The sequence below is a fragment of the Trichosurus vulpecula genome, chromosome 4 (genome assembly GCF_011100635.1).
Source record: "Trichosurus vulpecula isolate mTriVul1 chromosome 4, mTriVul1.pri, whole genome shotgun sequence".
NCBI classification, from domain to species: Eukaryota; Metazoa; Chordata; class Mammalia; order Diprotodontia; family Phalangeridae; genus Trichosurus; species Trichosurus vulpecula.
This window is the reverse complement of record NC_050576.1, coordinates 125,159,569-125,176,850: the sequence shown is the minus strand read 5'-3', so window position 1 is coordinate 125,176,850 and position 17,282 is coordinate 125,159,569. Positions and strand designations below refer to the sequence as shown.

Below are 17,282 nucleotides of genomic sequence, written 5' to 3'. Positions count from 1 at the left end.
TGGGGGGGAAGGGAGGCAATTAGGGTTAAGTGACTTTCCCAGGGTCACATAGTTAGTGAGTGTCAAGTGTCAAGTTTCCTGGATTTAAGCTCTGCTCCTCCTGACTCCAGGGCCAATGCTCTATCCCCTGTGCTACATACCTGCCCTAACTCAATTGAAATTTAAAATAAAGAGACCCTATCCTCCATGCTGCCTTCCTTCCTGATGGCTCATCATGTCAGGACAATTTTGATTCACTTTTCATGAAGGCTGGGGGAAAGGTGGCTTGCCCTATCCTTCACCCTGACAGTTATGAGGCCATGAGTGCATGGAAGATAAAGCACATTACTTGCCTAGTCAAGCCTTGAATCTTGGCTTGGGCTTTCCCTTTTGTTTTTTCCTCATTTTAGATGAGTGAGTAACTACACGGAGATGAACACATCCAGGCTTAGGGGTAGCCTTGTGAATTTGAGAAGTCTGGAGGTTCTGGATCTTTTGGGGTGGAACTGACCAGTGACTCTGGGAAATTTTTGGCACCTACTCCAATGTTCTTGGAGAAGATAACCACCAAACAAGAGGATGGCCTTTTTCACCAAACAACAGGTACTTGGAGTTGTTTGGACAGTGTGGAGCCAAGGTAAAATATAAAATGTCTTTTCAGTAATCCCATGCTCTGCTTTGTGTTCTAATAAAGTTAAAGTATCAGCCCACTGAAACAATATAAAAGGAGTTATAAATAACTACTGAATCTTCTTTAAGTTGCTCAGTCAACAAGTCCTGATTTTTTATATTCATTACCATTTCTTTTACGTATAGGAAATAAAAACTTGTCTCACCCCTCATTTACATATTTATTAAGTATCATTTTACTCCCTCATTTTGAAGAGATCTAAAAATGAGTCAAAACTTTTAAGTCAAATCTTTTAAGAAATTTTTCCCCGAGGTACCAGGTTTAGGGTTGGATGGACTAAAGAATATGTGGAAAGGTATCTTAACCCTTCCTCTCATTATGATGGGGTACAGTCTCTGGGAGCCCCCTTGAACTGGCCTTGAATTTTCCCACTTGATGCCTGAGTCCATAAGCCTTTCATTTTTGCTAGGCCCAGATCTCTAGGTTACTCTTAACTTAGCCTAGACCTTCATTGTCCAGCTACTTCCCACTCTTGATCCTATCAAAATATCTATGACCAAATCTGTTACCTTTAAACTACCCTGTTACCTCTGGATTGCCTCCGGCAACGTCCCACTCTTAATCCCATTCCTGGAGTCTGACCTCACCCCAGTCACCCCAGTCCCATCCTTAGACTCCTCCTCAAGACCCTCCCTAAACCCCTCCTCCCATCACCCCAGAACCACCCCTAGATCCCTCCCACAGTCTTTCTGTATATAAGCTCCATCTTGCCTCCTTGAAGGCTCTCAGATTCAATCTACTTCAGACTGAATCATGCCCACTTGTGAATATGAGCTTCACACATGCTCGGGCTTCTTAAGACTCTACCCAATATGGCAAATCTTTAATAAACTTCATTTTTCTCTGGCTGAAAGAAGGCTTGAGTCAAATTCATTTGGCAGGACTTGGTGCCTCAGTATTTTGGGGTCCCCTAAACCTCTAACCTCAATTTATGGTTCCCTAACCTCATCAATTAGAGTCTAGTATCTCCCAGGACTGAACCTGGTCAGGAATGAATGCAAGGGTCCAGAGTTGGGAGGGACCCCTTCAATAGGGGGAGTAAAAACACTCTCCCAACCCCTTGCATCCAGCAATAGTTCCTTAATGTCAGATATGTATATAATAATGGTAAAACAGCGTTTACAGAGGACTTTAAAGTTTGCAAAGTAGTTTCCATATCTAATCTTAACTCATCCTCACAACAATCCTATGAGGTAGGTGCTGTGATTATCAGTATTTTACAGATGGAGAAACTGAGGTTAAGACTAATAGAGCCCTCTTTGCGACATGACTCATGTGAAAATATGTTTAATGTGAATGTATATGTAGCGCCTATACGAGATTGCACACTGTCTTGGGGACGGAGGAGGGAAAAGAGGAGGAAAAATTTAAAACTCAAAAGCTTGTGGAACTGAACGTTGTAAACTAAAAATTAATTAATTATTTAAAAAAAAAAGACTAATAGAGTCACATATCTAGAAAGGTGGCAGGATTTGAAATCCATTCTTCCTGACTCCAAGTTCAATACTCTACCTACTATGTCACTTAGTTGCCTCTTAATATAGATTAATTATATAATATTATGTTAGTACTATGTTATACATACAATTGGCCATATGCATATCTTTACATGTAATATAAATGTATCTGTCTCGAGGGACAGTTATTTTAAAAACAAAATAATAACAAAGAAAATTTCTCATAGTCATTCCTTCAGTAAGTAAGGAAATTAATATCCCCAGACTTGGATCCACTTGCATTTTAAATGAATGCATGCTTCTCTGTATATGCCTCTCTCTCTTTTCAAACTACAGAATTTTCAAGGTTGTGCCAAACCACTGAGTCACGTGAATATGGTTCCTGGATTAGTTGAACAGTAGAATCAACACAGGTGCAAGATTTCTTTGAACGTTGGGGAAAAAAAAGACTTTAATTTTTACAAATTTAAAATAACAGCACAATCATCATAGTTTGGTTGCATTGCTCAGATGGCAAAGTTAAATTGTGTAATCTGAGGCTGAAGCCTCAATTTAAAGATGCCCCATTGCCACAAGTCTTCAAGGGGACACACAACTTTCTTTGAAGTGTATTTTTTGACACAATAAAACCCCTTCAGCATGGTGTTGTTGAAAAGAGAATAGGACATGGAGTCAGAAAGGCCTGGATTGAAGTCATGGCTCTGTCCCTCTGGCTGTGTGATCTTTGGTGCTTCTCTGAGGCTCAGAATAACCTTATCACTCTCTTTTCAAATTAGTGAATCAAACCAAACTCTTGCTAGCTTGGCATTCAAGGTCCTCTGTAATTAGCCGAACTTACCTTTCCATTCTTATATCCTAGATACATACCTTATACCTTATATCCAAGATATATACCTTATCCCTTTCTTAATCTGGCACTTTTTTAATGCCTTCCCCCCCACCCCTTTGTATAAAGTTCTGTTTCATATATAGCTGTTTGAAACTTTAACCAATCAATAGTTTCAGCTTTTGTCACATTGCCTTTTGGAAGCTTACCTGAGAAGGCAGGATTGGGTTGTGGAAAGAAGAAAGTTATTGTGGGGAGAATAAAAAATTCACCAGAAGTGCCAGGGGTGAAATAAATTTGAAACTTAAAAAAAATTAGGTAGATGAAAAGGCTTCGAAAAAAATAGACAACTGGCAACTGAAAAGATGGTTTTGTTATTATGGCCTTTCCTGACTCCTGCTCCGCACAAGAATTTTTGGTGATTCATCAATTTCATGTTACCTGTTGCACTAGGTAGTGGATTTTGCAAAGATTGAATTTAGGTTGGCCTATTACCTCGGCTGGGACCCGTCGTTCGTGGGGGAAAGACCACAAGTCCCCAGTCACATAAAGTGAAAGAGAAATTAATTCTTTAAGAAGGATGAAGAGAAATGATGGTCTGCCAATATAAAATAACTGTTTCTTTTCCATAGTTTTCCCAAGTTTCACTAAGTTGCTGCTTTTGTGTCAGGAAAATTGAAGTGACAGTTTCTTACAAGGCTGAATCCGATATCATTGCTTCTACTTTATCTAGAAAGAGAGAAGAAAGCAACTTCCTTCTTTGATTTTGTCAGCTCTAATTTTTTTGTTTTCAAAGTAAATATCCCTGACTCCTTTCTTCTTTTCAAGCACGGAAGGAAAAAATTGAGTGGAGGAAAAAATTGAGATGTCATTTTTTCCAAATGCTATTTCACACTTGAAAAACTATCACCATCAAAAGACTGAAAAAGTGAAAGCTTTACTTTGTGTTTTGCAAGCTAATATGGTATACAAACACAATCTTCTTGATGGATCTGTGATTTCTTTGTTGAAAAGAGTTCCAAGTGAGGAAATTCCTTTATCCATGCAGGTTGGAACCTGCCCAGCAACTTAAGAGTCTTAGAAAGTACCCTGAGATGTCAAATGACTTGCCTAGGTTCTTGCAGCCAGTAGGGGTCAGAGTTGAGGCTTGACCCTACATCTTCCAAGGTCCAAAGCCAGCTCTCTATCTACTATACTGCTTTTCTTTCTTTTCTCTCAGTCTCTCTCTGTCTGTCTCCTCTTTTCTCTTTCTCCTCCCTTATCTCTTTCTCTCCTCTCCCTTCCTCTCATCTTTCCACTTCTCTCTCTCCTCTTTCTCTTCTCTCTTTCACTGTCTGTGTCCCCTTTCTCTTCTCTCTGTCTCTCTTTTTCTTCTCCCCCCTCCATCATATACCTGTATCTGTGACAAGCGGTATATATGTGTGTGTACATGTATATATGTTATATGTATGTCTACACACATTTATACACTATAACTTAACTGGACCTATTGCTTCATCTGTGTAGGGGGCTCCCAATGAGGACCTTAACTTTCCACTCACTCCTCCACACCCAGGAAAACTACAGTGAACTACAATCGAGATATCACTCAATCTTCCCTACTTTACTCATTTCATTATCTTCCTTCTAACTATATTTGATACTGACCAATCTCAATACTATAATAAACTATCTAAATGTTGTACTCATTCAGCCCTAGTCTCTTTCCTGAGTTCCACGCTATTAACTGCCGTTAGAGATTTTGAACCAGCTGTCTTACAGACTTTTCAAACTCAATAGGTCCGAAACAGAACTTATTTTTCCTTCTAAATCCACCCTTCTTCTGAACTTCCCTATATTTGTTGAGGGCACCACTATCCTTCGAGTCCCACAGGTGCATAGCCTCTGTGTCATCTCCAATTCCTCACTCACCCCACGTATCCAATTAGTTGCCAAATCTTGTTTGTTTGTTTTTTTACCTCCACATTTCTTCTGTTTGTCCCCTTCTCTCTACACACAGACACCAGCCTGGTTCTTATTCCTATCACTTCTCACCCAACTATTATAATAAACTATTGATTGTTTTTATGCCTCAAGTCTTGTTTCATTCCAATCGATCTTCTACACAATTGTCAATCTGAGTCTCATGTCTAGCCATGCTCAGTAAGCTCTAGTGTTTCCCTATTACCTCTAGAAACAAATAGAAACTCCTCTGTTCAGCCCTTCACAGCCTGGATTTAACCTGTCTTTCCAGTATGATTATAAATAACTTCCTTTCAAACATTCTAGGCTTTAGTCAACCTGACCTTGTTACCATTTCTCATAGCAGTACTCCATTTCCATCACTTTCTGTGCCTTTATATTGGCTGTCTTTTGGTCAGTTGTTTTTCAGTCGGGTCCAACTCTTCACAACCCCACTTACGGTTTTCTTGGTGGAGGAGCTGGAGTGGTTTGCCATTTCCTTCTCCATCCCACTTTACAGATGAGTAATCTGAGGCAAAAGGCATTAAGTGACTTGCCCAGGGTCACACAGCTAGTTAGTGTGTGAGGCCACATTTGAACTCATGAAGATAAGTCTTCCTGATTCCAGGCCTGGAACCCTCTCTACTGTTCGACTTAGCTACCCGGGCTATCTTTAGTGATGCTAATGGTGGAAATTTTGGACATAGGAAAAATTACTTTTGCCCAGGACATCTTTCATTGCTCTTCAGCAAATAGAGACAGGTTAGTGGTGCAGCGGATAGAGTACTAGAAGGCCTGAGTTCATATGTGGCCTCAGACCCTAGCAAGTTACTTAACTACAGTCTGCCTCCATTTTCTTGACTGTAAGGTGCCTCATGGGGCTGTTGTAAGGATACAATTGAGATATACAATTGGCAGGGATGCTGGAGTGGTTTGCCATTTCCTTCTCCATTTGACAGATAAGGAAACTAAGGCAAAGGGTTAAATGACCTGACCAGGGTCACACAGCTAGTAAATGTCTGAGGCTGGATTTGAACTCAAGTGCTCTTGACTCCAGGGCCAGAACTCTATCCACCTAGCTACCTTGGCACATTGTAGCCACTCTATAAATGCTTATTCCTTTTTTCAGTTCCCCCTTCCCTTCCATCCCCAGCAGTGATATCTGAATGTAAATACTAAATAGTAACTGTTTCTCTTTTGGCCAGGAATCCTGAGGGTCTTCCCCTCTCAGTTTGAATTTTTTTTTTTTATTAATGGGACCATCCCTTCATTAACTTCTAAAAGAGGTCTATTCTCTGAATGGGCACTAACTCACTCACAGTGAGCACCTGAAAAGACCTTAGCCTAAAAGGGCCTGGGTCCCCCAATGCATCCTGGACCATCTCCAGTCGTCCTGATGAATATCTGGCCACTGGACCCAGGTGACTCTGGAGAAGAAAATGAGGCTGGTGACCTTGCACAGCCCTCCCTCACTCAAATCAAAGTCAACTGCAAGTCATGGCATTGTTTGCTTGATGTTATGGTCCTCTTCCAGAACGAAGGACAAACATAACCAACAACAATCAGTGGTATCAAACTCAAAGAGAAATGGGGTCACTAAATCATACATTAGGATTCCTGTGGCTGCTTAGTTTAAAAAAATGCAACATTATGTATTTTTATTTCATTAATTATTTCCCAATTGCATTTTAATCTGGTGTGGGCTGTTTGACACCTCTGCTCTAGACAACTCTCTGAGACAGTTAGGTTTCAGAGGGGACAACTTGTATTGGCAGTTGTTTATTTCCTTATACTAATGGAATCAGAAGTCTGGTCCTCCCCCCTTTGCATTTTGGTGGGCATATGCCAAGAGAAACAGATCTCTGCCTCTTTAGTTAGTGAATTCTTTGAATGGTGTGTGAATTTCCCTTCTCTTGTCCTCAAAGTCCCACTGACAAAGCTTTTGTTTTGGCACTAATTTATAGCTTCCTGTTACACAGTCAGCATAGAAGTTAGACACTTCACAAATGACAGTGTTCTTACTCTAGGGGTGGCTTGGGGGGTTATCAACTTTGGGGGTAAGGGTAGGAAAGGTTTCATATAGAAGATAGCAATTGAAGAGAGTCCTGAAGGAAATCAGGGATTTGAGGAGGATGTCTATATCCTAGTCATGGTCTAGTCTAGTCACCTGTGCAAAGGCAATCAGGACTGGGAGAGGTCTGGATAGAAAACAGCCTGTAGACCAGTACAGCTGGATCACGTTGTAGTGGTTTGTCCTTTATTCTAGAAGAGGACCATGACATCAGGGAGGTGATGCCACAACATGCAAGTGAATTGGATTTAAGTGAGGGAAGGCTGGACAAAATCACCATCCTCACTCTCTCCCCTGGAGCCATCTGGGTCTGGTGGCAAGATACAAATCAAAACGACTGGAAATGGCCCTGGATGCAGTGGGAAGCCTTGTCCTTTTTAAGCTAAGGTCTGTAACAGGTCTCAGTTTGCGGCAATGCCCATTCAGTGATTAAAGCTAGGTGAGAGATGAGGCAAAGAATGGCCTCTTTACCCAGTCAAAAAAAAAATCAATCTAGGAAGGGAAGACTTTCAGGTTTTCTGGCCAAAACAGAAACAATTGCTATCTATATTTACTCGGAGCCAATCAGGGCCCAAACGATGACCAAGTGGGGCTTGGCCTGGGACCTACTGCTGGCCAATCAATAAAAGCCAGAGTGATTTGGGTTTAAGGAGTGGTTCTTAAGAAAAAAAGATTTTAGTGATCAAAATCATAGAATGCCTGGAGGGGAGTCCCATGTCACAAGACGAGGAAGAGAAGCGCTAGGTTGTAAAGAGATTTAAATCTTAAAGAAAGATAAATAGCCAGCCTTATGCAGACCTGTTGAGAGCAGTAATTTTACAGCGCACTGTATTTGAAATGAGATCTAGGTTTGAATCTCAGCTTTGCTACACTTTACCTGTATGACCCCGGACAAGTTAACGTTTCTGAGTTTTGTTTCTTCATTTGTAAAATTTGGGGGTTGGACAGATGGGTTTTAAATTTAGCATCCTATTAGAGAGTTGAAGGTTGCAATAATAAACACCCACCTTGTGAGACCCCAAAAGGGAAGGAGAATAGCAGCGACATATATTTCAAGGAGCAACTTGGACCTTGTCCTTCAGTGATAATTGTAATATGGACTGCGTAGTGGCTGAAGGAAGGTGGAACCTAGCAGAGGGAAAGTTTTCCTGATTGCTTAATTGTCCATTATGCATTTTTCTGTGTTAACTTAAACTTGTCAGATATTTGGTATCAGAAGGCTTTAGGGAAAGCAAAACAAGTCAGATTCTGATAGCTAAACAAATCAGATTCCAGTAACTCCTAGAGGAAGCCAAGCCTTGGAAAATGTGCCAAAGAGATTTCTGACACTTACCCGCCCCGTCCCCCCTTAACTGTACTGTCTCTTCCTGGGGTTAAGGGACCAGGGCCCAGCTGACATGTGAGTAAACCGGTTCTTTCATAACTAACAGAAAAGAAAGGGAGATAAACTAAACCAATATCATAATTTCATTTTTAGCATGTGTCTTAAATAGAGTTGAAGAGCTATACAATCTGAATATTCACAAGACCTCAATTACATATTGATGCTCTAAGACTGGGATGATTTTACAGAGATTTTTTCTGGACTTATTTGGCCTTGATATCTCCAGGGTATAGCACAGTGCCTGACTAAATATTATATTATTATTAACTAATATCATACTATTAGTTGAATCAGCCCTTCCCCTTCCCCTCAACAGACACACCAACTTGCGAAGAAATGAAATGGATCATCATGTATTACACATTTCTATAGCAAACAGTTAATTCACATTCTGATAAAGAGCAAAAGACAAGTGCTTTATTATGAGAACTGTTCAAGTAAATTTTCAGAGTGCACCAGTGAAAGTAATAAAGATGACTTGCATCAATTTTGTTGAATGAACACTGGGTTAAAAGGGGCTACAGTTCTTTTCCCAAACACCACCCTTTGCTAAGGCAAAAATACATGTCCATTTTAGAACAGAACTTTTACAGAAGAAAGCTACATCACAGTACAGGACAGCATGGAGAATCCACCTTAGGACGCCATCATGGAATCACCTACACTCACAGCTTTCTAATGCAGGATAGGGTTACAGAATTATTGATCACAGCTTTATTATTCTTTAAATTTATAATTTTGAATGAACTTTCTATTTCACTAGCATGTGCAGATGGGGCTCATATTTTGATACTGCAGTAATTAATTACAACATTAAGTAACATTGCACAGTCAACCTTCCAAGGTTAATTCAGTTCAAAATAACAAATACTAAAATGTACCAGTACTAGTGGTTTTACATAGTTTATATCACTATTTATGAAGGAAAAAAATAGGTGAATGTCCAATTACAAAGCTGCACATTACAGGCATAGTGATATGGAATAAATACAAGGAACTGGGTAAAATATTAAAAACAAACATGGGAACAAATTGTACAACCACATAAGCATAAATCAATGATCTACCGTTATAAACAATGCTCAAAAGTCTCTTAGGTAATTTCATGTATCACGGTGGCTGGGAATAGTGGACGATGGATAGAGGAGGAGAATAGGTGTCAAACGTTCCAAACGCCAGTTAATTCCTGAGGTGGCATTATTTCTTAACTGATGCATTGGTCAACACTTCAAAAATGAGTTTGTGCTATGAAACAGTACCAATATTTATTACATTTCCACAAACTGGTATTTGCAGTATTCTGAAGGCAGCGAACCTAACTCATATTGTCATCATGATAGTCGAAAGGGAGATTTATTATTCTTAATTTTCCTGCTACATTTATCTGTGGGCCAGGAGCAAACACTTCAAATTTCAGAAGAAATCAGACCTAGGTTTAATTTTTTTCTCCAGCACCTCTTAGCCCAAGGCAAAGCTACAACTTGTTTTTATTTATTTCTTTAAACTCTAAGTGCCAACACTGTAAACATTTAAAAAAATTTTCAAACTAATCCTTGCTCAATAACAAGGACAAGAGCAAAGATAAGCAGGTACAACTCTGTGTACAACAAAAGCTGACTCATCAAGTGCTGATTTAAATGTATATTTGATTTCTAAGTTATTAAAAAAAAGGTCATGCTACCATTGTAAAGACTATTTTTTGTGCACTTTAATTCTGGACACAATTTTCAAAAATGCATGATGGAGGTAAGAATTTAAAAAACTCACCAAAATGTAAATAACAATTTCAACTCAAAGCATCAAACATATATTTCTGTGCAGAAATCTAGACAACTATACAAGATCTTTTTTTAAGCAATTATCTTTTTTTATTATACAATTCTATGAACATAAAATGAACAGAATACTCAATTTACTTACCTGTACATGTGAACATAACGTTTTTAGCTACAGTTATGTAATATAATTCATACTGACTTTAATTTTACAGTTCATAACTATGTATAACCTTATTGCAATAAGGGCAATTTCTACAGGGGGGAGTTTCACAGGCCAATCACGTTAGGCATTATCAGTACATTCACAAATTGTAGATCATGTATGCATCTTCCCTGATCCTGTAAATTTAGTTTTCTTTATAGTTTAAGCTCATTTGCGATTTTGGATGCAATGTTCTTAAATGCAATAGAAGTCCCAGATATTCTTTTGAAGCGGACCCCATTAAGTGACAAGCGAGGCAACTTGCAGACTTCCATCTCCCACTGAACAAGGCTATCTTGTCTGGCATCACCGTGTACACAGAAGAGCAAAAACTTCTCTTTTTGTTCATAATCACAGTTATTTGCATCCAACACTTTTCGGATCTCTCTCATCATATCATTGGGGTCCATGGAACTAGTGGTCTTCATACTCCAAGTGAACCGCAAAGAACGTGGCTTGGAATCTTTACTATCCTCTTTTTCTCTTTCTTTTGGCTCCCCAGAAGTACTTCTGTGAGGGGAAAAGATGGAAAAAAAAGCCCATCCAACAGTGAAATTAATACACACAAAAACATATTTAAGTTTCCACATTTAATAAAACTGTTCACAATGCAGGCAACATAAAGGTAACTACAGACAAGTTAATATAATTAGTATGAAGGCACAGTTACTTGAGTTCAATATTCTGCATTGACTTACATTAATATCAGAAAAGTTTTTAACAGCATACATTTTACCAAAACAATGAGTCTATGGGATACTATTCTGAAATATTAACGATACTCAAAAAACAGAAGTGAAGGGGACACTTGTTCCATTTCCTTCTCCATTTTCTTTGTGTGTACATACATATATAATACACACACATACATACATATATGTGTGTGTATACATAATCTGTGGAAATAACATATACATTTTACACACACACATAAAATGGGGATGAAGAATATTCTATATGTATGAAAATGATTTAGAAGGTGCATTATATTTTTCTTCTTTCTGATTAACGTTTTGTTTTGTTCTGTTTGTTGGCAGAGGAAGGGGGAAAATGAATGGAACCTGGTGGGTGATCACAGGCAATGTGAAAGGGCATAAGAGATCAAGGCAAAGTAAAAGAGTCTTGAACTACAACCATCTCAATAAATTCTGAAATATGATATTTGTCTCCTCTAAACAATATAAAACAAGAGGACATATTTCAGATTACTGAGAGGTTCCAAGATAATTTTTACATTTTTGTGATGTAGATTGGATTGATAAATAACAAAATATCAAAATAGAGCTGTTGAGATAGTAACTTTTCAACCATTCTCATACTTCAAGAACATGGCTTGAGGAAACACAATATCACTTGAAAAACAGTTTATATTTTAATAATATATACTACTATAATCATATTTCAAGACCCCAGAGCTACAATGCTCTGCTACTTATGTAAATTTGAGGAAAATAAGGGAAAAATATAAAGTAGGCAAATAATTATCCAAAGAATGTTAAATAATCATGGAAGCTGATTTTTTCAGTCCTCTCTTTACTATGGTCTTGAACTTGTACAATTTACAGTAACTCAAATATATCTAAAACTTGAATATTTGCAAGAACGACTCTTAACCTCACAGTTAGGAGGCAGCTAGTAGAGCAAGCTACCACCATCAGTGTTACTACCATTTTTTGAGTAGAGACTGAGGCTACAAGGTTAAAAGACTTGCTCACAGTCACACAGTTCATCAGTTCAGGGCTGGGAGACAAAGCCAGCCTTTTCTCTGTGCTGTACCACTTCTAAGGAAGTGAATCACAGGTGGCACAGAAATACAAACATTTCTATACTTAAATTATAATAAATTCCTTCTCTAAAATAGCATATAAAACAATATTCTTATTTTTCTAATAGAAAAATTACTCATAGAGTAAAAAAGAAAACTAAATGCTGGAAATCGTATGAAAAAAGATACAATCCATATGCATTTTGTACATTCTGTGTGACATCATTATAAAAAGACAGTCGAATTAATAGCAGTGCTGTCTGGCAAGATGCTTTAGTCTGGGGTGGGGGGGTAGGGTAAGCTTAATAGTGCAGAGCACATGAAGGGCTGAAAACTAAATTGCTCCATGTTTATTTAATAGGCTAAACAAAGGCAAACAGATTTATCTCCTCCCCCCACCCCCTTGCCCTCTACCCACAGGAGCAGAGGTATCTAAGAGCATATAGAAGAAGGAAAACACAGAGGGACAGCATTTTTAACTTCAGTAGCTAAAATATAAAACTAGTATACTTTTTAAAGAAGGTCTATTTTGGGGGCAATGCTTAAAAAAGCATGTTCAAAACTCATTAGTTTTTGCTTCTAGTAATCACTTTAAATGTAGTAAAAATCCAAGGTGTGTGTTCAGCCGGTCAAACATAGCTTGATGCCAAGCTACTTATCAAGGATTAAGATTTAATTTCCAATCCTGAATGCTTCCTATTTGCAAAATAAAAAATATAATGTAATATGCTTATTCCTTAGTTCTCCCATGAGCAAAACAGTTGTATAAATACTGACATAATTCATATACTTCCATGATTAATAAACATGGTATAAGGGTCCCAAACGCCCCATCAAAATTTTATGTGTTGAGGGTCTTTGAGCCAAAGCACTTTGGCAAGCTGAACACCCATCTGGAATTGATGATTAACATTACAGCTCCTTTCGTATTTGCTTATTTCAGATGCTTGAATGTTCTAAGTTCTACCCTCTGTTTTATATAACTTATATTAATTTTAATTCTATTACTTTGAATATAAGAAAAACAATGAGTTTAATAAGAATCTAATGAGTTTGTTTTTACTGTGAACATTGTAGAATATAGAAATGCTGCTTCTTTATAAAGTATACACTTCAAGATTCTATTTGGAAAATATAGAGAATTAAGTATAAAGCAATAGATTTCTGGGGGACAAACAACCCCACCCAAACATAAACTTTTAAATATACAAAATAATATCTAGCCCACTGGTTTTTAAAGTTTCATTCTATGAGCTTCTATTAAATATTTCAGAAATCACGTTTTCATACACAGGGCCCTGGCAGCGAAGTATTAATTAATAGTGGCTCCTCACCTTGAGGTGTCAGTTCTGCCACTGGCTTCGCCTTCACTTGGATCCCTCAAAACAAAGTTAAGGTGGAGATTTAATGATAAAGATGAAAAATAAATCCAGAAAACCTACATCTAAAATGATGTTAAAATAACTTTTTGTTGAGAAAACTTTTAGCATTATACTTTGTTCATCATTATCAACCTGATATTAGGTTTCAGTTTTATTTCATCATACCCACCAAATAACTAACATTTATCAAGCATCTACTGGCTGAGTAAAGTTATTATAGTGAAACCAGTTCATTTCTATTATCTTCCAATTGCCCAACCAAGATAAACAGCAAAAACAGTTTTTTTTTGTTTAATTCAAGTTAAAGTTAAAATGATTTTAAAATTAATAGCCACACTTCACAAAATTTATTATTAAATGTAATTCTAGTAGTTGCTCAATTTAGAAATTAAGTCTCACAACATGACTGAATTATCTTTGTAGTCAGAGAAAAGCTTTTTATGTGTATATATATACATATATATCTCAACACACCACATATTAATATCATTCTTTTAAAAGTAATAAAAAGTTTATTAGAATTTCACTCTTTTGAGTGAAGTACACACATTTTAAATAATTTGCTCTGGTAGAAATATATAGCAAGTAGACAATGAATAAACATATAAGAAGTTGGATTCATTCTCCTATAACAGAACCTTATGTACCTTAAACCTATTTCACTGATAGAGATGTGTGCCCATGTGCACATGTATGTGGACATGTGTTTGTATGTATTTAAGATATCATACTTATTTGATCAATGTCTGATTAGGCTTTACCTATAAATCTACCCTGGAAAAGTACGTAAAATAAAACCAAAGAAACCCTTCTTTTGAACTTACTATGAAAACACTAATAAAATATAAATGGTTTCATGATGGTCAAAAGCAATTAAACCCAGAAAAATCTGTATAGAAACTGATTATTAATGAGTATTAACCTATCACTAGATGACATGTAATGGGATTACAAAACACCTGGTCAAATGAAACTATGAATTTCAAATTCTTGGTGCTTTACCTTACTATAGAAAACGCTGTTGTAGTGATATGTAGAAGTCTGTAAACCATTCTGGTTTGTGGTTAAGTTGATTTACCAAACATAAAAGAGTACACATCTAATGGTGAGAAGGAAGAACTGAATTTTTGCGCATTAATAAAGTTTCATACAATACTCATTGTTTTGGAAGCTTAGAGGCAGCAGAGCATCTTTAAAACCCTACTCTCACATCCATGGCAGTGGACTTAAGCAGAGTTTCCCATGACTGTTGTTTCAATCAGTTGCTGCTAGGCTTAAGAGCTGGGAGGTATCCTATCAAGTAGCCACTTTGAGTAGTCATACTATGTAGGGAAGGGGCAAGGGAGACACTTGGCTCACTGGTTACACATAGGAATTGAGGGAAAAGAGAGCTCAGCTGTCAGGACATTGAGGCACAACACCATTTGAAGGGCTTTTATTTTGTTTGCTAATGCTGACACAGATGATAAACGAACTTCCAGTTTATTTGCTAACCACAGTGTACTGTATTATTCAATCAAAATGCTAGAAAAATTTACCAGCTGTCATATTGTCAATTACCATGGGATAATTATAGAATTAAATAAATTTGTTAAAGCTTTTTGAAAGATTTCTAGAGAAAGCCATTCTATAACTCCCTTACTCACAAGCAAACCTTTAACCTGAAGTTTAAAACTATTTTCCTTTGTACTGTTAGGATGCTCCACAAGCTGGTACAATCCTTAAAATATATATCTGAAGATAGTTATTAAGTTGTTGTCTTTTTCTTTTGCCTTCCCAGTCTTAATTATTCGAACTTCTTTAACTTTTCCTCAGTAATCTGATTTTTCACTTAGTGGTACTTTGTACTTTAATTTTATTGGTTCTCAAAGACTGTAAGAAGTTTCTTAGTTTTCAAGTGTTACTAAAAAGAGGCCCTGGCAACTGGGTATGCCTATTTCTGTTGCTAGTCACACAGAAGCTGTTGTGTGTGATTAATTTCTTTTGATCTCAGAGATAACAAAGAGAGGAAGTCTACAGGAATAAGAGAGAGAGGGAGAACCAAGGAGTATGAAGGACTGAAAATCTGAGAATAAAACTGAACACATAGAATTATAAGGCTGGAATACATGCATACTGCACACTGCATAGTCCATGCTAATGCCATTAATTAGTATGCCATGTGAATGTTCTTAACTACTACAAATGAGGAAGAGCAATTAATTGTGGCCTATTCTGTCACTGACTCAGGATTATTAAGGGCCCTATTCCTGCACTGAGCCCAATGTTTCAGCATCACCTGTACAATACAACTTAGTTGCAACTTCAAAATACCAAAATGCTACAGAAGGGAATACATCTTCATAAGGACACACAGAACACAAGATGCCACTGCATCTAAAACATGGGCAAAATACACCTTTAATGGCTCTTCCTCAACAAGATGTCTTCCAGGCAAACGTTAAGATTCTACATGATTTTTGATAGATGCTACACACATAACAGTAACAATTTAGAAAACCTTTTGGTTAAGATCAAGTGAGGCATAAAACAGTGACACATAGGGTTAACAAGGGTATTTGCTACTGATACAGAGGACAAATAGAGTACAAAGGGAAGAGGTATTCCCTATAGATAGTAAGGACTTCCTGATGCTTCTGTTTGTGGATCATATTATGATTATTACATCAAGTCCCAGAATATAGCAGAGCCTCCTAAATGAGATCCATAAAAATGCAAAATAATTCAACCTAACCTAACCACACAGGAAATTAAGAATCCCTCTTTAGACTATAATGTGCAGTTGGACGGAAAAGCTATAGAGCTAGTCCACTGGGATATATATTTTAGAAAAATGAAGTAGATGGGCAATGAATTAAGCCTAAAATAGAACAAGAGAAAGTTAGATCGCATTTGGGAAACTGTTGAGTACTTTCAATGATAGTAAGTTTCTCCTATAAACAAAACTCACCCAATCTTTTTACTACATATATTCTTCCAGTGATTTTGTATTGATGTGAATCATGGAATATCACAATCTCCAACGAATAAAAATTGCAGGTTGCCCCAAGGTAGGCAATGGAGAGACACTTGGTGGACATAAATAGACTAAACTAAAACACTGATGATAAAATGCATGAGAAAAGAGGTGTTAAAGACACCAAATGGATAGATGACCAGAAAGAGAGATGAGTCAGTCATTTAATGACAGTGAGTAATAACTAGCAGATAACCTGAATCCTCTCTGGGTAACCCAAGTAATGCTGAGATCTGGAATACGGTCCTCTACATGTTTTATGGATTTCCTATTGGGAAAGGAAGGGAGGGAGCCAAGAATGGATGAGTGTTGCATAAGATGAAAAGGGAGGGACAGGTTGCAATCTGCATCTGCTGAAGGAGTACCAGATCAATTAATCAATCACCGATGCACTAAACTACTAAAGGACACAGAAGACACTGTGATAGTTCTAGATACAAAGAAAAATAAATACAATATAATTTGAGGAAGGAGAAAATATCAGTAACTTGGGGGACCAAGAAAGACTTCTCATAGAAGGTGAAACTTGAGTTGAGCCTAAGCTAAAGACATGCAAGATGGGCTTTGTAGAGGTGGGAGATGGAATGACAGGCGGGGAAAGGAGCCAGGTGGGCCAGCCTGACTGAACAAAGAGTAAGTAAAGGGAAGCGATGTGAAATAAACCTAGAGAAGTTAGCTGGAGTCAGATTAGAGAGGGCTTTAAATACCAAGCTGGTGAATTTGTATTTTATCCTATGATTATATTATGGGATTGAAGGACTGAACTATTGAAGATGCTTGATTAGGCTTG

General features: G+C 37.5%; 1 protein-coding gene across 6 annotated transcripts in view; it reads right to left on the bottom strand.

Moving 5' to 3' along the window:
• Window positions 1–8,744: 8,744 nt before the first annotated feature.
• Window positions 8,745–17,282, bottom strand: part of MARK1 (microtubule affinity regulating kinase 1) — a 153,603-nt gene continuing 145,065 nt past the window's right edge. For 4 of the 6 annotated variants that reach the window (XR_005010198.1, XM_036755229.1, XM_036755228.1 and 1 more), the window contains 2 exons: window positions 13,429–13,473; window positions 8,745–10,839 (listed from right to left, as the gene is read on the bottom strand). Coding sequence is in view for 5 of the 6 variants with exons in the window: in XM_036755229.1 (XP_036611124.1) it covers window positions 10,485–10,839; window positions 13,429–13,473 (400 nt within the window). In the remaining variant the exon portion in view is untranslated. The remainder of the gene's footprint in view (window positions 10,840–13,428; window positions 13,474–17,282) is intronic. The other 2 variants (XM_036755230.1, XM_036755231.1) reach the window with 1 other exon arrangement.